This window comes from Amphibalanus amphitrite, unplaced genomic scaffold (assembly GCF_019059575.1).
Source record: "Amphibalanus amphitrite isolate SeventyFive unplaced genomic scaffold, NRLGWU_Aamphi_draft 001129F_arrow, whole genome shotgun sequence".
NCBI classification, from domain to species: domain Eukaryota; kingdom Metazoa; phylum Arthropoda; class Thecostraca; order Balanomorpha; family Balanidae; genus Amphibalanus; species Amphibalanus amphitrite.
In genome coordinates, this window is record NW_024882623.1 from 188569 (window position 1) to 205756 (window position 17188).

General features: G+C 50.9%; 1 protein-coding gene across 1 annotated transcript; it reads left to right on the forward strand.

The window, feature by feature from the left end:
• Positions 1-4682: 4682 nt before the first annotated feature.
• Positions 4683-17066, forward strand: LOC122370384. Its single transcript, XM_043345936.1, has 5 exons — positions 4683-4771; positions 6147-6482; positions 6786-6941; positions 15598-15796; positions 16524-17066. Exons 2-5 carry the CDS (start codon positions 6223-6225, stop codon positions 16929-16931), a joined length of 1023 nt encoding a protein of 340 aa, XP_043201871.1. The 5' UTR covers positions 4683-4771; positions 6147-6222; the 3' UTR covers positions 16932-17066.
• Positions 17067-17188: the final 122 nt, after the last annotated feature.

The following is a 17188-nucleotide window of genomic DNA, read 5'->3' on the forward strand; positions in this document are numbered from 1 at the left end:
GGTCGCAATCGAATCCTCGGGTCAATATCTAGCCGCAGCCTCGGGTTCCAGATGTGTGCAACTTACCCCTTACCCCTTAATCGGCCCTTAAAGGAAGGGGCGCGTCAAAAGTGCCTCAAGGGTTCGTCTGATCGCCAAAATAAGGGTCGCAATCGATTCCTCGGGTCAATATCTAGCCGCAGCCTCGGGTTTCAGATGTGTGCAACTTACCCCTTACCCCTTTATCGGCCCTTAAAGGAAGGGGCGCGTCAAAAGTGCCTCAAGGGTTCGTCTGATCGCCAAACTAAGGGTCGCAATCGATTCTTCGGGTCAATATCTAGCCGCAGCCTCGGGTTCCAGATGTGTGCAACTTACCCCTTACCCCTTAATCGGCCCTTAAAGGAAGGGGCGCGTCAAAAGTGCCTCAAGGGTTCGTCTGATCGCCAAAATAAGGGTCGCAATCGATTCCTCGGGTCAATATCTAGCCGCAGCCTCGGGTTCCAGATGTGTGCAACTTACCCCTTACCCCTTAATCGGCCCTTAAAGGAAGGGGCGCGTCAAAAGTGCCTCAAGGGTTCGTCTGATCGCCAAAATAAGGGACGCAATCGATTCCTCGGGTCAATATCTAGCCGCAGTCTCGGGTTCCAGATGTGTGCAACTTACCCCTTACCCCTTAATCGGCCCTTAAAGGAAGGGGCGCGTCAAAAGTGCCTCAAGGGTTCGTCTGATCGCCAAAATAAGGGTCGCAATCGATTCCTCGGGTCAATATCTAGCCGCAGCTCCGGGTTCCAGATGTGTGCAACTTACCCCTTACCCCTTAATCGGCCCTTAAAGGAAGGGGCGCGTCAAAAGTGTCTCAAGGGTTCGTCTGATCGCCAAAATAAGGGTCGCAATCGATTCCCCGGGTCAATATCTAGCCGCAGCCTCGGGTTCCAGATGTGTGCAACTTACCCCTTACCCCTTAATCGGCCCTTAAAGGAAGGGGCGCGTCAAAAGTGCCTGAAGGGTTCGTCTGATCGCCAAAATAACTGTCGCAATCAATTCCCCGGGTCAATATCTAGCCGCAGCCTCGGGTTCCAGATGTGTGCAACTTACCCCTTACCCCTTAATCGGCCCTTAAAGGAAGGGGCGCGTCAAAAGTGCCTGAAGGGTTCGTCTGATCGCCAAAATAACTGTCGCAATCGATTCCCCGGGTCAATATCTAGCCGCAGCCTCGGGTTCCAGATGTGTACAACCCTTACCCCTTAATCGGCCCTGAAAGGAAGGGGCGCGTCAAAAGTGCCTCAAGGGTTCGTCTGATCGCCAAAATAAGGGTCGCAATCGATTCCTCGGGTCAATATCTAGCCGCAGCCTCGGGTTCCAGATGTGTGCAACTTACCCCTTACCCCTTAATCGGCCCTTAAAGGAAGGGGCGCGTCAAAAGTGCCTCAAGGGTTCGTCTGATCGCCAAAATAAGGGTCGCAATCGATTCCCGAGGCAGCAGCTAGATATTGACCCGAGGAATCGATTGCGACCCTTATTTTGGCGATCAGACGAACTCTTGAGGCACTTTTGACGCGCTTCTTCCTTTAAGGGCCGATTAAGGGGTAAGGGGTAAGTTGCACACATCTGGAACCCGAGGCTGCGGCTAGATATTTACCCGAGGAATCGATTGCGACCCTTATTTTGGCGATCAGACGAATCCTTGAGGCACTTTTGACGCGCCCCTTCCTTTAAAGGCCGATTAAGGGGTAAGGGGTAAGTTGCACACATCTGGAACCCGAGGCTGCGGCTAGATATTGACCCGAGGAATCGATTGCGACACTTATTTTGGCGATCAGACGAACCCTTGAGGCACTTTTAACGCGCCCCTTCCTTTAAGGGCCGATTAAGGGGTAAGGGGTAAGCTGCACACATCTGGAACCCGAGGCTGCGGCTAGATATTGACCCGGGGAATCGATTGCGACCCTTATTTTGGCGATCAGACGAACCCTTGAGGCACTTTTGACGCGCCCCTTCCTTTAAGGGCCGATTAAGGGGTAAGGGGTAAGTTGCACACATCTGGAACCCGAGGCTGCGGCTAGATATTGACCCGGGGAATCGATTGCGACCCTTACTTTGGCGATCAGACGAACCCTTGAGACACTTTTGACGCACCCTTCCTTTAAGGGCCGATTAAGGGGTAAGGGGTAAGTTGCACACATCTCGAACCCGAGGCTGCGGCTAGATATTGACCCGGGGAATCGATTGCGACCCTTATTTTGGCGATCAGACGAACCCTTAAGGCACTTTTGACGCGCCCCTTCCTTTAAGGGCCGATTAAGGGGTAAGGGGTAAGTTGCACACATCTGGAACCCGAGGCTGCGGCTAGATATTGACCCGGGGTATCAATTGCGACCCTTATTTTGGCGATCAGACGAACCCTTGAGGCACTTTTGACGCGCCCCTTCCTTTAAGGGCCGATTAAGGGGTAAGGGGTAAGTTGCACACATCTGGAACCCGAGGCTGCGGCTAGATATTGACCCGAGGAATCGATTGCGACCCTTATTTTGGCGATCAGACGAACCCTTGAGGCACTTTTGACGCGCCCCTTCCTTTAAGGGCCGATTAAGGGGTAAGGGGTAAGTTGAACACTTCTGGAACCCGAGGCTGCGGCTAGATATTGACCCGAGGAATCGATTGCGACCCTTATTTTGGCGATCAGACGAACCCTTGAGGCACTTTTGACGCGCCCCTTCCTTTAAAGGCCGATTAAGGGGTAAGGGGTAAGTTGCACACATCTGGAACCCGAGGCTGCGGCTAGATATTGACCCGGGGAATCGATTACGACCCTTATTTTGGCATTCAGATGAATCCTTGAGGCACTTTTGACGTGCCCCTTCCTTTAAGGGCCGATTAAGGGGTAAGGGGTAAGTTGCACACATCTGGAACCCAAGGCTGCGGCTAGATATTGACCCGGGGAATCTATTGCGACCCTTATTTTGGCGATCAGACGAACCTTTGAGGCACTTTTGACGCGCCCCTTCCTTTTAGGGCCGATTAAGGGGTAAGGGGTAAGTTGCACACATCTGGAACCCAAGGTTCCGGCTAGAGATTGACCCGAGGAATCGATTGCGACCCTTATTTTGGCGATCAGACGAAGCCTTGAGGCACTTTTGACGCGCCCCTTCGTTTTAGGGCCGATTAAGGGGTAAGGGGTAAGTTGCACACATCTGGAACCTGACGCTGCGGCTAGATATTGACCCGAGGAATCGATTGCGACCCTTATTTTGGCGATCAGACGAACCCTTGAGGAACTTTTGACGCGCCCCTTTCTTTAAGGGCCGATTAAGGGGTAAGGGGTAAGTTGCACACATCTGGAACCCGAGGCTTCGGCTAGATATTGACCCGAGGAATTGATTGCGACCCTTATTTTGGCGATCAGACGAACCCTTGAGGCACTTTTAACTCGCCCCTTCCTTTAAGGGCCGATTAAGGGGTAAGGGGTAAGTTGCACACATCTGGAACCCGAGGCTGCGGCTAGATATTGACCCGAGGAATCGATTGCGACATTTATTTTGGCGATCAGACGAACCCTTGAGGGACTTTTGACGCGCCCCTTCCTTTAAGGGCCGATTAAGGGGTAAGGGGTAAGTTGCACATATCTGGAACCCGAGGCTGCGGCTAGATATTGACCCGAGAAATCGATTGCGACCCTTATTTTGGCGATCAGACGAACCCTTGAGGCACTTTTGACGCGCCCCTTCCTTTAAGGGCCGATTAAGGGGTAAGGGGTAAGAGCTAGGGCCAAATAAAGGTCATATTCTTGCTCCCCGTCCCCCAATTGACCTAACATGAGTTTTTTAAGCGATTCTGAATCCGACGCTGTATTCGTTGCTGTTGCTGACGCTAACTTCACGGACATCCCGCATAGGGGGGGGGGGGGGGGGTCGAACGGACCTCCTCGGTATTTCGCGAATAACTCGCTTAAAAAGCGGCTGATTGCGACAAAACTTTAAGTACTCTCGCCTCGCTTTATTCAACTTTACACCTACCATGAAAATTGCATGACCCTGACAAATGACCTTCGACCTATGACCTACTTTTCGAGACCTTGTCTGACCCTAAAATTTCATCGGATCTGCATCGATCTCAGGGGGCGCCCGGTCGAAGGTTGGGGGTCAAGCTGCCCCGCCCCCCCCCCCGTGGCTCCGCAAAAACATGCGCTCCGCTAATGACTGTAAATGGACGATATTTCATGAATACCTAGATGACCTCGAATAATAGGTATAGGCACAGATAACAGTAGTACTACTGTTATCTGTGGTATAGGTAATTCGTTATTCGTAAACTATCAAGTAAAAGTATAGAAACACACTAACAAACGTTCCGGTTCATGAACAGCAATAGGATATAAAAACTGTGCACACACTGAATTTTAAATATACCTGCAATGTAATGATAACACAATAATGTAACAATTTAATAATGTAATAATATAATAATGTAATACAATGTAGTAATGTAATAATGTAATACAATGTAATGTAATAGTTGGTAAGACATTGTGTTAGTACAAGGTGAGTAGTTTGTCACCTACCTGTCACTGTTTAGTGATTGAACGAAGTGTTTGTCACAATTGGCGAGGTCCCCTGATGAGGAAGAAAATAAAAGTCAGCTGTTAATATAACTTGTAATTCGTCACCTTGGTGATGGTGGCTGCGTAGTGCGTATGTTGCTCAGAGCAAGAGGCTGAGGCCACCGTGATCTGTTTTTGTTTGTCCCGAAAGCATTGGTACTATGTGTGTTTGATATTCGGGTAAAATCAAGACCGGTAAGATGTATTTACATCATAAATTGTATAATGTATTATGTTTACTACAGTCCAGCGCAGAAGTCATATGCGTTTTCAGTTCAAGTTGTGGTTATGTATTGTTTCTATATCTTAGGATTTTGATTTAGGAACGATTTGCCAGATTATAATTGAACTTGGAATGTAGCTTATAGGTGCCTATGTATCGTCATACCTGCAGCTGCAAGTTTATCTTTTTTAGGTGTTTTGTCTGGCTTGATAGTTGCTTGTATGCACTTGTAAAGTTGATGAATGTTGCGTTGTTTGCTCAACGAGTGCAATTCAAATTGCGAGATCATTAACGTTGTCGAATTTCTAACCTTGCACAAGCCCCTAATCAATGTCCTCCTCCTCTTGGGCCTACCATGTATGTCTAATCATCTTTTAATTCAATATCGTAAAGTCGGTCGCGACCCGCGAAGCTCAGGGCCTGTTCCAGCGCCTCCAGTAGAAATTCTTGACTGGAGGCTCTACCAGAGGTTTCACTGGAGGCGCTGGAACGCAATCTGGAGATTTCTGGAGATTGGCATCACAGATACCAAAAGAAGGTCGATTGTTCTCTCTTGAAATGCAAAATTTGTTTTCAGTTTTATTAAGAAAGATAAACAAAATTATAGCAATGTAATTTTCTTTACATTCAAGTTGTAAAATAATCAGTCGAAAGTCCTTTGTTTACATTCGTGATTGTCACATGTGCGCCATAATTGTAGACCAGAGCCTCCAGAGAAATTTGGACCTCCCAACTCTCTGGAGGCTACTGGAGGTTTCTGGAGCTTTGGCGAGAGCTTTCTGGAGCTTTCTGGAGGCGCTGGAACGCTCTCTGGAGGATTCTAGAGCTTTCTGGAGCTTTCTGGAGGTTTCTGGAGGCGCTGGAACAGACCCTCAGTTCGTCGAGCGTTGGACTCCCGGCGCGGTTGAGTCGCGAGACTCACGGGAGCCTGAGCTCGAGTCGCTCCCGTTTCCGGCCTACGAGTATATACGACCTTGGCCTGGGCACTCGTGTGAAACTTCTTAGTCCCTGACACGGATGGTCTGCGATTTTGGGAGCAGAGCAGCTGCAGCCATTTGAAGTCAGCTGGGTGGGAGGCTTTAGGAGGCTTTTGGGAGCTGAGTATCTGTTTGATGGGCACGTTTAACTTTGGTATCTAATTCTCATTTATCCCGTTACCCGGAATAGCCCGATCCGGGGGATATGAGTCCATGCGCAATAAGCTCTGATAAGCATGGACCCCAGCTCTGTCAATCTGTCCATGTAAACATTCGAGCTTCATTTATAGGAAATGTGCTGTAAAAAATTGCAAATATTCGCAGCCCAACCAGTTCAAGATGTAAAGTATTGTATGTATGTCTTCTACAGGATCGCTTTGGAAAACTACTGGGCCTCATTGTTTACCGGATAAAGCACTGCTGAAGTTTAAACACGCCACTAGGAAATGGAGCCCTTCACCTCGGAGACGGACTACCTCACTGAGCTGGACCCGCGATCCTCTGAGCTGGACCCGTCCTCCGCTGGGATGAGCCCTCGCGGCGCCGCCGAGCGGGCGCTGTTTTCGCCGGCACTGGGTTTCTCGGGTCGCGACTGGTTTGCCGAATTACACCGGCGCCGCCAGTGCTGGGTGAGCTCGCTGCTGCTGGACGTGCCGCCGCTGCCGCCGACGTCCGGGCCGCTGAGACGCCCTGCGCAGCCCGACAGGTGAGCGCCGACCGCCGATCGTGTGCTCCAGTGCTTTATTGTGTTTATTTCCGATTTTTCTGCACGTTGCGTCGTGTGTGTCTGAAGGATGGAGGTGGTCTCTGGGCGACTGTGATCCCGATGTGTCTCTGCTGTCTATTTGCGCGTTGAGTCGCGGTGGCCTCAGGCCTCAGGTCACAGCTATCATCCTAGCATGTTTGTGTGTGCTGTCTGTGTGTGTCTGTGTGTATTATGTATGTAAATACTTAGTCTCAGTCTACCTCGGTTTCCTCAGTCTTCCATGATATGTGCCTCTGCGCGCAGGAAGCCGTGGCTGAGCTGTGTCAGGCCCGGTGACAGCCTGTCGGCCGAGCTGCGCCGCCTGCGGATGGAGTGTCACGTGGAGCCGGCGGCTGGCGGCGCTGCTACGGCTGCAGACGTGGACCGGGCCGTACTGAGACTGGAGTCGGCGCCAAAACGGTAAGAACGCCGCCCGCTGCCGGCCCGGCCTGTATATATGTTACAGGGAGTATGCGATTTCAGTTAGTTTGCAACGACCCTAGGGTGGTTGTAACCTCCCTGAACGATCAGTTTGTTTGCAACGACCCTAGGGACGTTACAAAATAACTGCTCGTTCCGGGACGTTGTAACGAAACTAGGGTCGTTGCAACCTCCCTAGTTAGTATGCAACGAACCTAGGGTTGTTACAAAATAACTAGGGAGTTTAAGAATTCATCGAGTCTCGTTTCACAGAAGAGCCGTCAACAATCTTGACCAATGAAAATCTTGTTCAATCTAATCTAGTTCAGTCTAAAAGAAAAAGAGAACAACTACATTCAGCTTAGGAGTATTTCACGACGGCCATCTAGTGCACATTTTGTGCAGATTAGGTGCACAGTTGGTGCAGTTTTGTGCAAATTAGATGGACATTCGCCAGGAAGCCCTTCGTAAAAACGGCCATTTTCCGCTCGTTTCCAGTCTTTTTGTGATTATAAACGTTCAAACATGTGAAATGATGGTGGTCCCATGCATTTTGGTGGGTGTCAAGGTCACGTGAAGGTCAGGTCAATGTCATTGACCTTTGATGACCTTAGTTCACTTTTTCTGGGTTCATATATTTTTAGGCTAGTTTTTGGAGCTGATTTCGAATTTAGCACCCATTAGAGCATTAAAGAAGTAATTTTGGCGCCTTCGTACCATGTCACGAAGCTGCCAGTGATGATTGACACCTACTATGGACAGCTAGCAAGACACCTACTGGTTGACCTGACCTGACCTGACCCGACCTGGCCTAAAAACATCAAGACATCATCGGTGATCAAAGCTAATATGAAATTCGTGATCAGCGCCCCGAAAAAAAAAACTCGTAACAACCTATCTCTCCAAAGTTTTAACAGGTCCCGATTTTCCCGACTTTTGAGTCACTGACCTGACCTGGAAGGTCAACCCATAACCTATCCCCGCCCTGTGCGTTTGCGGCTAGCAAACACCAATAAGGGCGAGAGTTAACACCGCAGGACCTGGTTTTCTACATACGCGCCGGCCGAGGGGAGGGTTGGTACGACCCTCTCGTCGTTTTTCACCCCTGATGGAGTTAGAGCGTCGCGGAAAAAAAAAACGAGCGTGTGTGCCGTTAGGAGACACAGCAACTAGTACCCGAGTTTAAGGTCTCAGGTCAACCGGTGACCGTCAGGTCAAGTGATCCAAGACACGGGTTCGGTTTTTGATTAATAACTTCTTAAAAAACAGTCGCTGAGCGCGATTTTAACATCAACGTGCTCGCCTTGCTTACGCACATCGAATGGTATACTTTTTGTTCGGGTGAGGTCAACTTGAGATATTGACCTCGGGTCAAGGTCAGGTCAAAGACCCCTAGGTCGCGAAATTGGTCAAAGGAGGTCATGTTGCATATTATTCGATTCGGCAGGTCTTCCTGTGTCCATCGGTGGCTTAACCGTCTCGCTAGCTCAGTTTGATCTGGAGTTATTGACGAAAAGCTCGTATGACCCTAGTGACGTCATAAATGACGTCATGCAACGTCAACAATGCAAAATTGAAGCATCTAACCTTGCAAGGAGTGCATTAATCACGATCCGTGTGCTTGAGATAGTTTGAGATCGTTCCCGGCGCCAGAATAGCAGTTTTCATTTTTCTCAATGGACTTTTAGTGGTGAGGTCACGTGACCGACCTGACCTCATGTGATCTTTAGGAAAAATCCTAGAGGTACAATGTGAGACTTCTAGAAGATGCACGTACTGTAAGCTTCATCACCCTGTAAAAACTCCTCTGGGACTGAGGGCGTTGCGAAGTTGCGGCATCTGAGGACCGTCCACTTATGACGTCATAGGTCAGTAACCTGACCTGACCTGAAAATCTGGTTGATATCACGAGATCTGGCTTGAATCAAAGGTCAGGTATGCGTAGTTTCAGCTCTCTGTTGCTGGCGTGTTCGGAGCTATCGCGAAAAAAACTTGGGGGGGGGGGGGCGAGGATAAAGCCAGGCTGGGTTGGGTAAGTTTGGGTCAAGTAGAAGCGTCCCACCCGCACAACCTGTTTATATTAGCAGGTGTACCTAAACCACCAGCGACAGCTTCGGAGCAAGTTGCATTGGCGTTACAACTATAACTACGTACTTCTCAAATGTCTCAACGAATGCTGGATTCAAAATAAGCTAAAAAAAATCCCTTAAAATCGTAAAATTTGAAACAGTCACCCGAAGTCACTAAACGTCAATGACCTTGACCTGGCCGACAACTGACAATTCAACTTGAAACCCATCATGATGCATGGGACAACCTGTGGTGGATTGAAACACAATGAATAAAAAATGTTGGTATTCAGAGCAAAACACAAACTTTCAAACCAAGAACTAAACCAAATTCCAAGCCATATCTAGGGCTGGAGACTCTCAAGACCAACAAAAAACAGCCGACCCAAACTTTCAGTCGGCACACATTTTCCTACATCGTGCGCGCGCGGTTCATAATGAGCCACCGCCGCACTTTTAGCAGTTGACAATAAATTATTTACTTTATAACATTACTTACAACATTTTCCTGCTAGCACACCTCACCCTGTCTTTCAACACATCAAATCATATATCACACCTGTGATTCACGAGCGACACGACTTCGGAGCCTCTCTGATCGCCGCAAAACGGTCTCGGGGCGGTCTCGACCTGTGACCGGGGCGGTCTCGGACTGTGGCGTCACTTCTGGTTGTCTGACGGGGAGGGACACCAGCATGGGTCCTTTCTCGCTTGAGTCACTGTCATCCTCAGCTTCATGGTCCTGTTGGAGCCGATGTCGCAGCTCTCGGACGTGGCGGGGCACTCCGTTCACCTCCACGGCCTGTTCCGAGAGCGTGTGTGTCACCACGCCCTGCTCATACTGTGTGTGACAGCGCGCGCCGGGTGGCCTCACCCAGACAGCATCTCCGGGCTCGTACGCTTCTTTTGGCGGGCGGTACCCGCCAGCCGGTTCCTGCTGCGCTGAAGGGTCGGAGTGTGGCAGACTCGTCCTCCAGTTGTAGCGATACAGCTGGTTCGCTGGCGTCGAGTTGTCCGTCTTGTTGTCTTTCGGGGTCATGTTGTAAATGTACACAGCTTCTGAGATATCACATCCCTTCCTTGCTGCTATGGTCTTGACGGTGCGGTGGACGCGTTCGATGACACCGTTTCCGGACGGGACGTAGGCACAGCGGAACGTCAGTCGCACGCCCCACTCTGCAGCAAATGCACCAAAACGCCTGCTTCGAAACACTGGGTCGTTATCCAGTAGGATTTCATCCGGCGCTCCTCTCTCCAACAGGATGGAGCGTAGCTCGGCCACCAGAACTGAACTTGTTTTCAGTCTCAGTGGACGCCAAATGGTGAATCGACTTGGGCCGCAGTCGATGATGGTGAGGAATAATCTGCCGCGGTACTCTGTGACGTCGATCCCAAGTCTTGTCCAGACCTGCTTGACATTGAGTTCGCCTTTCTTCCACTTGACAGGGGCAGGTTCGATCGACTGGCAGACTTGACAGCTCGTCACGACGTTCCTGACACAGGTCTTTGTGACCGTGGGCATGACACGTTTAGCGAAGAAGTGCGTTCTTCTGATTCCGGGATGGCCGGCATCAGCATGAATCTGAGCGACGCGGTCCTGTTCACACTGCACGGCTGTTGCCACGGCTGCGACACCAGTCACACCGGGCTCGTTCGCAGAGATACCGTCCTCTTCCCGCTGTACAGCAGCTTCAGCGATCTGACAGGAATCACTCCTCGCTGTCGTTCCAATCGCGGCACACAGGGCTCTGTGCTTGTCATTCCCTGCTTCTGGATCTCTGGTTTCAGTGGCGCCTCGCGGAGTACCTGGCGCTTTGGTCTTCCCTTCTGGACTCAGCCATTTGCGTGGCACCCTTGTGAGATTGTCGGAACGATTGGCAGCAGAGGTCACACTTCGCACAGACATGTCCAGTCCGTACTCCTCACCCAGCATCTGCAGAGTTGAGAGACGTCTTCGGATGAGCATTTCAGACGCGGCTTTCGTCTTTAGCCTCATCTTTCCGCTCAATGAGTTTGATATCCAGTGATATACGGTGCGGGAGTCTGTCATTAGGACAACCTTCTTGGCTCCCCATGATATCGCCAGATTTACTCCTTTGATAGCTGCGTCCAGTTCTGCGACGTTTATGTGCGTCCCATCGTCTTTCCTCAGCCAGCAGCCGTCCTCTATCAGTTCGCCGTCTGCTTCCAGTGCTACCCCGAGGGCCAACGAGCTTGCATCCGTCCAGACTGTGACATCTCTTCCAGACACGTCCCATCTGCCCTTCGCTGGGTCATCTGCTGCCACCTTCTCCAACAGGTCCTGAACCATGTTCTTCACCTCACTGTCTTCGATGGGATCGTCCCACCTCTCGGATAGCGCGCTCGCGCGTCGTTTCAGGTACGAGGTAGCTGGTCGGAGCCAGCCACATACGGGCAGATTCCCTGTGAGACGTCCGCAGAATGAAAATATCTTTCGCTTTGTCAGTGGCAGCTCGATCCCCGTGACTTCATTATCACGTCTCCATCTGAGTCCGTCTGTTCCCGCTGATACTCTCAGCCCCAGAGCTCTGCCTCCGTCCTTGAGTTTTACTGCCGGTTTGCACTCCAGACCGAAGCGCTTCAGGTGCTCGGCCACCTTCTCAGCCGGCAGCACGGCCTCGTCAACCAGCACGTCGTCAATGTACGTCGACACTGCCCGCTGCACGTCCGAGTCCTGGCTGACGACCAGATCCAGCACGGATTTCATGACGCAGGGCGATACGCTGAGGCCAAAGCCCATCCTCGTCAGGCAGTATCGCACGCCACCGACGATAACCGTTTGGTACGGCCACATCTCCTTTTCCACGTGAATTTGCAGATAGGCCTTGTTGAGGTCCAAAAGCGCCACGTCTCTCCCCAGCTTGCGCCACTCTCTCAACTTTTCATTGCACACGTCCGCATCTGCCGTGAAAGTGTCCACGTGGGTGTCATTTCTCGAAAGTCCATCACCGGTCTGACTTTCTGTTTGTTCAGTTGCACGACAGCCATCATGGGGATCAATCCCTTTGGCGGACCCAGCTCACTTTCATCGTACGGTACAAGCCATCCATTTTTTATCCAAAGGGCCACTTCCTGTTCGTATGCCGCCTTGGCTTCAGCTGAGATGCGATACTGAGCCACACAGTTTTGTAGCACTCCAGGTGCTTTGCCATCAGACCACTTCCAGGACACGATCCAACATCTTTGGCGCTCATCAAACCAAGCCCGGAAATCAGCTTTCTCCACGGACAGCTGTGGCTTCACATCTACGCCAGTCGTCGAGTCAGGAGCCTCTTCACTGAGTTCAGTGCGCGGCCTTTTCTCGCTGCGACAGAGTTCTTCAGTCGGAGACTGGGCCGAGGCGCCTTGGCGTGACCTTGCAGCCGCACCCGATGTCGACACACTCTGTTCTCGGAGTCCAGCGCAGGTGTTCTTCTCGCTACAGAAGAGTACCTCGGTTGGAGACCGGACGGAGACACCACCAAGCGCCTGCACACCGTCCATTCCAAGCACCATGTGGAATCCCAGAGGCCTGTCTTCCGCTACCAGTGCGCTTATTGTCACAACCTTCAGCCCCGGAATGAGCACACTGACGTCCGCGACTCCGATGCACAACAGATTGTGGCCGCTTGCAGTGGCAACGTTCACAAGTTGCCGTTCCCATGATTGGCAGACAGACAGATGAATGATACTGCGGGTGCATCCTGTGTCAATAAGAACATTGCACTGTTTTCCGCAAACTTCCAGTGATCGCACTGGCAGCGCGCCCATCCACTTCAATTCCGAGCAGAGGCCGGCGCTGAGTCCTCTCCTCGCAGCTCGTTTCCCGAGCGAGGCTGGCTCGGGCACTCAGCGGCGATATGACCCCATCCGGAGCATCGGTAGCACTGGATACTCTGTCTTCCGCGGCCCGTGTTCCTTGAAGACACGGTTGACCTGTTATTCTGAGAGCGGTTGGACACCACCCTACTCGAGGGGTTGAGACCTCGCATCGCAGAGACGCCCTGCGAACGGGGAGTCTGTCCGAGGAAAGCAGATGCGCTTGGTACTGTCTGCTCTTCACAGAGAATTGCTCTCGCGCGTGCCACTATCTCTGTCAATGACAGCGATTCCATGCGAGCGCCGGCGCGCATGATCTGCCTTACCGCATCCGGTAAGCCCGCCATAAGAGCACACGCTAGCCCTTCTTCACTGAGACCTCCGAACAGTGTTGACAGCTGCTTGAGTTCTGCTAGATACACATCTACCGACTCTCCATCTCTCAACTTTCTGTCAACGAACTTCTCGTATGCCATGAATTTGTCCGCTGCGAACGCACGCTTCAGCACAGTTTTCACCTTCGTCACGTCCTTCCTTTCTTCTACAGAGAGCTGCTGGTATACTGCAGACGCACCACCTTTCAGTCTCAGAGGGATGACAATCAGTTCCTCAGCCGGCGGGGTCTGTAGATTACAGACCATCTCGACTTTGGTCAGCCAATCTACGACATCACCTGACCCGTCAAATTCCGGTATTAACCTGATGTCGAAGCTAGGTGAAGCCATTATTGCTCACTGTGCTATTCGCTTGATATTTGAATTAAATGATAAATTACGAATAAGGCCGAAATAGCTTGTGGTGGATTGAAACACAATGAATAAAAAATGTTTGGTATTCAGAGCAAAACACAAACTTTCAAACCAAGAACTAAACCAAATTCCAAGCCATATCTAGGGCTGGAGACTCTCAAGACCAACAAAAAACAGCCGACCCAAACTTTCAGTCGGCACACATTTTCCTACATCGTGCGCGCGCGGTTCATAATGAGCCACCGCCGCACTTTTAGCAGTTGACAATAAATTATTTACTTATATAACATTACTTACAACATTTTCCTGCTAGCACACAACCATCAGTTCACATGTTGGCACGTTTATATGTAATCACAATAGAAGTCCGGAAACGCAATTTTATGTGCGCTAACATATATGGCAAATAATTTCGGTCTGCCATGGTCTCAGTAATCAGATCAAAGATCAAATGCCATTGGTTTCAGGATCATGAACTGTATAGGGAATGTGTAACCAGTAACGTAGATAAGTTCGAGGACACTCAAAGTTTCGTCACGATCGGCCGCTTTTAGCGCGAGATAATCGCGAAATAAAACGAGGCGTTTTATCCGACCCGCACCCCTAAAAGTGTGAGGGATAACCCGCAAACGGATAGCGACGGATATCCATCACACCTACCCCAGTAACTATATTTTCTACATGTAAGCATATGTTGGCGATATAATGCAGCCAAAATTATCACAGTTACGTGCTTTGTCCCGGGCACCACATATACTCCTTGGCTGAATGTTCAAATTTTGTTCTCCTTTTCTTTTATACTGAACTATGTAGTTTGAACAAGATTTTCATTGGTCAAGATTGTTGACGGCCCTCCTGTGAAACAAGACTCGATGAATTCTTAAACTCCCTAGTTATTTTGTAACAACCCTAGGTTCGTTGCATACTAACTAGGGAGGTTGCAACGACCCTAGTTTCGTTACAACGTCCCGGAACGAGCAGTTATTTTGTAACGTCCCTAGGGTCGTTGCAAACAAACTGATCGTTCAGGGAGGTTACAACCACCCTAGGGTCGTTGCAAACTAACTGAAATCGCATACTCCCTGTAACATATACAGAACTCCGGTACTGGGTTTCTTTGGCCTGTGTAAGTAATGAAATATTATGTAAGTGTCATATTTTAATCACATTCTATTCTTGTGGCTGGGGCAATGTTCCTCATTCGCCAAGATTTACGAACCAATGCCTACATTGTTACGAACCGAAAATAAATTTACCCCTAGTAAATTGTGGGTAACGCGAAGGCGGCTGTGCGTTCTAAGCGCTTTACTACTTGTGCTGCCAGTGTGTGGGCACACTTGGGGTGGTCCAAGACTGGTTGTCATAGTGTGTGTAGTGGTGGTGGGGGACGGGAGGGGGATGGAGGGAGGGGATTGAAGGTGTATGCGTGCGTGTGCCCAATGTATCCAGCGATTACCCGGGCTACCTTTGTGACTGACGCCCAAGGGAGTCAAGAACTGGGGTCGGAAGATGGGGGAGGGGAATGGTGCGCCATGTCACGCCCATCACACTTTTCATACGTACACGTCACATTCGTGTCAACTCTCGGACATAGTGGAAACGCCACGAAATTGCTGGCTACTCCACCGCCTGTGACGACCGTGGATTTGCGAGCCTTGCAAACAATTGTTGCGAGTTATGTGTAATGTGTATAACCCATGTATTCGCCACCTTTGTGTATAATGGTTTGCAACATTATGGTACTATTTTTCACGTGCCTAGTTTTACGACCCAACTGTAAAGGTTACCAACGACACTGCCATGCCTGAATGATGTTTACTATTCATCGTTTCGGTAACTTGCTTGTGCTAATTTCCGTGAAAAGATTTTACAAGACAGACGTGTACGAATTACCTTCGTCGTGTAAAAACCCGATGAAACTGCAGCAGTGCATGTGTATTTCCGTACGCGTTATTCGAAATACTAGCCAACACAGAGGCTACCGGCAGCTCCCCTCTGACCGTTATCTGTCGTCCACAGAGCGGAGCCGGTCCCTGGTGACGGCCGCGCCAGTCTGCCCGGTGACGAGCTGCTGTCAGAGCTGGAGCTGGAGCCGGACGGCGGCCTGCTGCCCAGCCGGCTGACGCTGCCCTGTCCGCTGCTGCCGCCGACCGACACCGGGCCGCCGCCGCTGCCGGCGCTGCCGCGCGCCGACCAGCTGCCCCTCAGGGACCTGCAGGTGCGTGTCGGGTCACTGCTGGGTCACCGCTGGGTCACTATTACGTGACCCCGCCCCGTGTCACCCCGCATGACCTCGCCTCGCCGCCGGGTTACCGCTGTGTGACTCAGCCCCGCCGCCCGGGTCCCCGCCCCGTGACCGCTCCCCCGCCCCGTCTCAGGAGACTGTCCCTAATGAACCATATGTTCAATGCAGTCAGCGAAAATCAAAACATCATCAGATCGCCGTCGCTGCTGAGCCGAGCGGTAGAATATGCTGCCCTCGGGAGCTTTAGAGCCATGCCTGCAGTGTTTTGGCCGTCGCCTTGAGCACGTTCAATATTCGGGACTCCTGGCTAGGTCGCTGGCTTGCAGGTTTCATGCACGCATGTGTAGTTATACATGCGATACATACACGCACCTGTACGTGTCGCTTGTAATTATTATTTTGCATACGATAATTGTTACCTAATGCCTTCATATCTCTGCACCATCTTTCCTATTAAAGTCAAGAAATGATGCACTGAGAAAATATTACGATAATATTAAACTTCACTTACGTACATCGTTTACATGTTGCACATGTTCATTTACGTATCCACCTTTTTATTGGTACTGGAAGTCGTAGGTAGTTATCGCAGATCGTTATGGTAACATCTACAATTTGTAGTTGATCTGATGTAGGCAACGAACAAGGAATTGATTCCGTGATTACTGTGAGCCACATTCTCGGTTTCGCTCTGTTTCAGGACCCGCTGCTGGACGAGAGTGGTGGCCTGTTGTCGGACTCAGAACTGGCTGGCTGGGAGAGCTCGCTGGTGCCGCCGCCAGCCGCGCCCTGGGCGCCGGTCGAGCTGCCGCAGCCCGAGCTGGCGCCGCTGCCGCTGCCGCAGCTCCTGACGCTGACCGAGCTGCGCGTACCCAGCGGCGCGCCCGAGCCGCCGGCCGGCCAGCTGACGCAGCCGGGAGGGCAGCGGGACCGGCTCAGGAGCCCACTCCACAGCGACACACTCCCTCTGCACGGCACGGTGTCCGGAGTGACGCCGATAAAACCTCTGCGGACCACCAGGCTGAGTCCACACCGAGCGGTGCTCACGCTTCGAAACAAGTTACAAAGTCGCTCATGTCGGTTGAGGTTTCTTCAGAAGTGGTGCTGAGTATTCATGAGAGGGCTTCCGCGCAGCATTGTGGTTCAGCGAAAATTCGTGAGGCCACCGCATGTCCCACTGAAACGGTGATTAACACTGCTGCGAATGCCCAATCTGCCGACATCTACAGGGTGTCCCAGAATTACCCGGACATTTATTTTCTGGCTAAAAGTACGATTGCGCTCGATTCTAATGATATACAAGCATCATACTTTTACAAGATATCCCTTAGCTATCGAGCTTGGGGACTGTGTGCTTTTGGTGAC